Genomic DNA, 3,147 nt, shown 5'->3' on the forward strand with positions numbered 1-3,147 from the left:
TTATATATATTTATAAATATAAATATATGTTTAATATATGTTTTATATAATATACAGAATATAAATATTTATATATGTAATCTGGAAATATAAAAACAGAAGAATAGATATATTAATACATAAATATACATAGTAGGTTCTACTATGTATATTAATATATAAATATACATAGTAGGTTCTACTATGTACAGAAAACAGTTGTGTATTTCTAATGTGTATATCTAATCTATATTTACATTTATTTATATTTATATATTTATATAAAAATATCTATTCCATATTTTGTCTGTATGTATATATTTTATATGTAAACATATAATCTATATATGTTTGTCTATAGTAAATATAGTTGTATATTCTATTTATATAAAAATTTACATATATTTGTATGTAGTAAATTCTACTAGATATAGAAAAGACCTGTGTATTTCTAACGTATGGAAATATGAAATGTACTTTCTGTCTCCTCAGTTGCAAAAATAAAAAGGCTTTTTTCAAGTAGATAGATTTTGCTCTACTTTGAATTTTTCTTTTTAATTATATTAGGTTGTAGGGAGGGGACGCTGAAAGGAAAGAGATGGAAACTAGTCTTCCATCAGTTTCTATAAACGAAAAGGTATTTTAACAATGAAACCTAAGTAGGTAGAAACCAGTTCTTGGTACTTGGTGTATGTGCTGGCAAGATCGCATGAAGAAACGAACGTTACAAGAAGCGGAGTTATCATGTGAAGGGGAAATTTGTTTCCAGTGCTCAGCTGTGACGTAATCCTTATCCTCCTGTCTGCCTAACTGTGACCTGTCCCTTTGACCTAAACCCCGTGAGACTCCACTTCCCTCCCTCCCCATAGACCACCTATTCCTTCCTTCTTTCCTTTGTCCCTCCCCACACACCACCTCTTCCTCCCTCCCTCCCTGTCCACACACCACCTCTTCCTTCCTCCCTCCACACACACCACCTCTTCCCCCCCTTCTTCTCTCCCTCCCTCCACACACACCACCTCTTCCTCCCTCCCTCCACACACACCACCTCATCCCCCCCTCCCTCCACACACACCACCTCTTCCCCCCCTTCTTCCCTCCCTCCCTCCACACACACCACCTCTTCCTCCTTCCCTCCCTCCCCACATACCACCTCTTCCTCTCTCCCTCCCTCCCCACACACCACCTCTTCCTCCCTCCCTCCCCACACACCACATCTTCCTCCCTCCCTCCCCACACACCACCTCTTCCTCCCTCCCTCCCTCCCCACACACCACCTCTTCCTCCCTCCCTCTCTCCCCACATACCACCTCTTCCTCCCTCCCTGTCTCCCCACATACCACCTCTCCCTCCCTGCCTCCCCACATATCACCTCTTCCTCTCTCCCTCCCTCCCCACACACCACCTCTTTCCTCCCTCCCTTTCTCCCCACATACCACCTCTCCCTCCCTCCCTCCCCACAAACCACCTCCTCCTCCCTCCCTCTCTCCCCACACACCACTGCTTCCTCCCTCCCTCCCCACACACCACCTCTTCTTTCCTCCCTCCATCCCTCCCCACACACCACCTCTTCCTCCCTCCCTCCCCACACACCTCCTCTTCCTCCCTCCCTCTCTCCCCACATACCACCTCTCCCTCCCTCCCTCCCCACAAACCACCTCCTCCTCTCTCCCTCTCTCCCCACACACCACTGCTTCCTCCCTCCCTCCCAGCACACCACGTCTTCTTTCCTCCCTCCCTCCCTCCCCACACATCACCTCTTCCTCCCTCCCTCCCCACACACCTCCTCTTCCTCTCTCCCTCCCCACACACCTCCTCTTCCTCCCTCCCTCCCTCCACACATCACCTCTTCCTCCCTCCCTCCCTCCCCACATCACCTATTCCTCCCTGCCTCCCCACACACCTCCTCTTCCTCCCTCCCTCCCTCCACACATAACCTCTTCCTCCCTCCCTCCCCACACACCACCTCTTCCTCCCTCCCTCCCCACACACCTCCTCTTCCTCCCTCCCTCCTCACACATCACCTCTTCCTCCCTCCCTCCCTCCCTCCCCACACACCACCTCTTCCTCCCTCCCTCCCTCCCTCCCCACCATCAGAGAACACGGAGTCACTCAGATCAGTTTGCAACACATTCATTTTATTGTCATCAGCAGGGGAAGCACCCTGCTGGTGAGATCTCTGAGGTCTGGTGCCTGGGCCTGAACTTAGTCGCTGCTCGGGGATATAGGGGAGTACTCGGCCGTCCACACACTGGGTAGTTCTTCCAGCTGGGTCTCCTGACTCAGTGGGTCGTGCTGGGACCCCTCGCTCACTGGCTCCTCCGGTGGTAGCTCGTGCTGAGGGAGCTCCTGGCTGGGCTGGTCACTGGGGCCGGGTGCCGCTGCTCCGTTCCCCGCCTCAGGTGCCGTCACAGCCGCCATCTTTTTCGCAGCCCTTTTCTTTCCGCGTCTCCCTCTACGAGCGGCTTTTCCCTTCTCGGCCACCTGGGTAGTCTGGAAGGACAACAGGGAGATCACAGAAGGGCTCTGGTTTAGGGACGAGATGGAGGAGGCCGGGAACAGGGACGTGTCCTCAGAAGCGGTGTGGGCCGGGTTGGGGGGTTGTGCCAGGTGAGGGCAGGAGAGGATTCTTGTGAGGAAGGAGGCGAGGGGAAGACGAGGAGGAGCTTGGTGGGTCACTCACCTTCTTCTTCGGGCCACTGGGGCTCGGCTGAGAGGACTTCCTCTTTTGCGTCTCCTTGGCCTCGGCGGGAGGTCCCGAGGCTCTCGGCTTTGGACTCATCTTCCACAGCTCAAGGTCTCGCAACGGTCAACTAACTCCAGGCTCCCTGTATATACCCTTCCCGCGATCCCAGGACAATGAGGCGATCACGTCCCTGAGCTGTGATTGGTCAACATTCCACTACCCAGCCAATGGTAGCCCTGGGTGGGAAGGAAGGCCTTACACGTCACAAAGCACCATCAGGACATGGCGGAGGAAGTCGTAGGGGGGTGACATCTGATGAGGAAGGCAGGGTGCTCTGGTTGGAGAAAGGGAGATTTGGGTTAGCACCCCTAAAGATAGTTCCCAAACTGACATGTCACCTCTCCTAAACTCCCCATGCTCAATTTTGGCAGATCATGGGGCAAGGGAGGATATTTCCGCCACATGTTTCCCCCGGACCTCCC

At 51.9% G+C, this 3,147-nt stretch overlaps 1 protein-coding gene across 1 annotated transcript; it reads right to left on the bottom strand.

The window, feature by feature from the left end:
• Positions 1-2,096: 2,096 nt before the first annotated feature.
• LOC129024578 (variable charge X-linked-like) lies at positions 2,097-2,903 on the bottom strand. Its single transcript, NM_001427471.1, has 2 exons — positions 2,663-2,903; positions 2,097-2,472 (listed from the first exon to the last, which is right to left on the bottom strand). The coding sequence occupies exons 1-2, from the start codon at positions 2,759-2,761 to the stop codon at positions 2,185-2,187; spliced, it is 387 nt and encodes a 128-aa protein (NP_001414400.1). The 5' UTR covers positions 2,762-2,903; the 3' UTR covers positions 2,097-2,184.
• Positions 2,904-3,147: the final 244 nt, after the last annotated feature.

This window comes from Pongo pygmaeus, chromosome X, assembly GCF_028885625.2.
Source record: "Pongo pygmaeus isolate AG05252 chromosome X, NHGRI_mPonPyg2-v2.0_pri, whole genome shotgun sequence".
Lineage (NCBI taxonomy): Eukaryota > Metazoa > Chordata > Mammalia > Primates > Hominidae > Pongo > Pongo pygmaeus.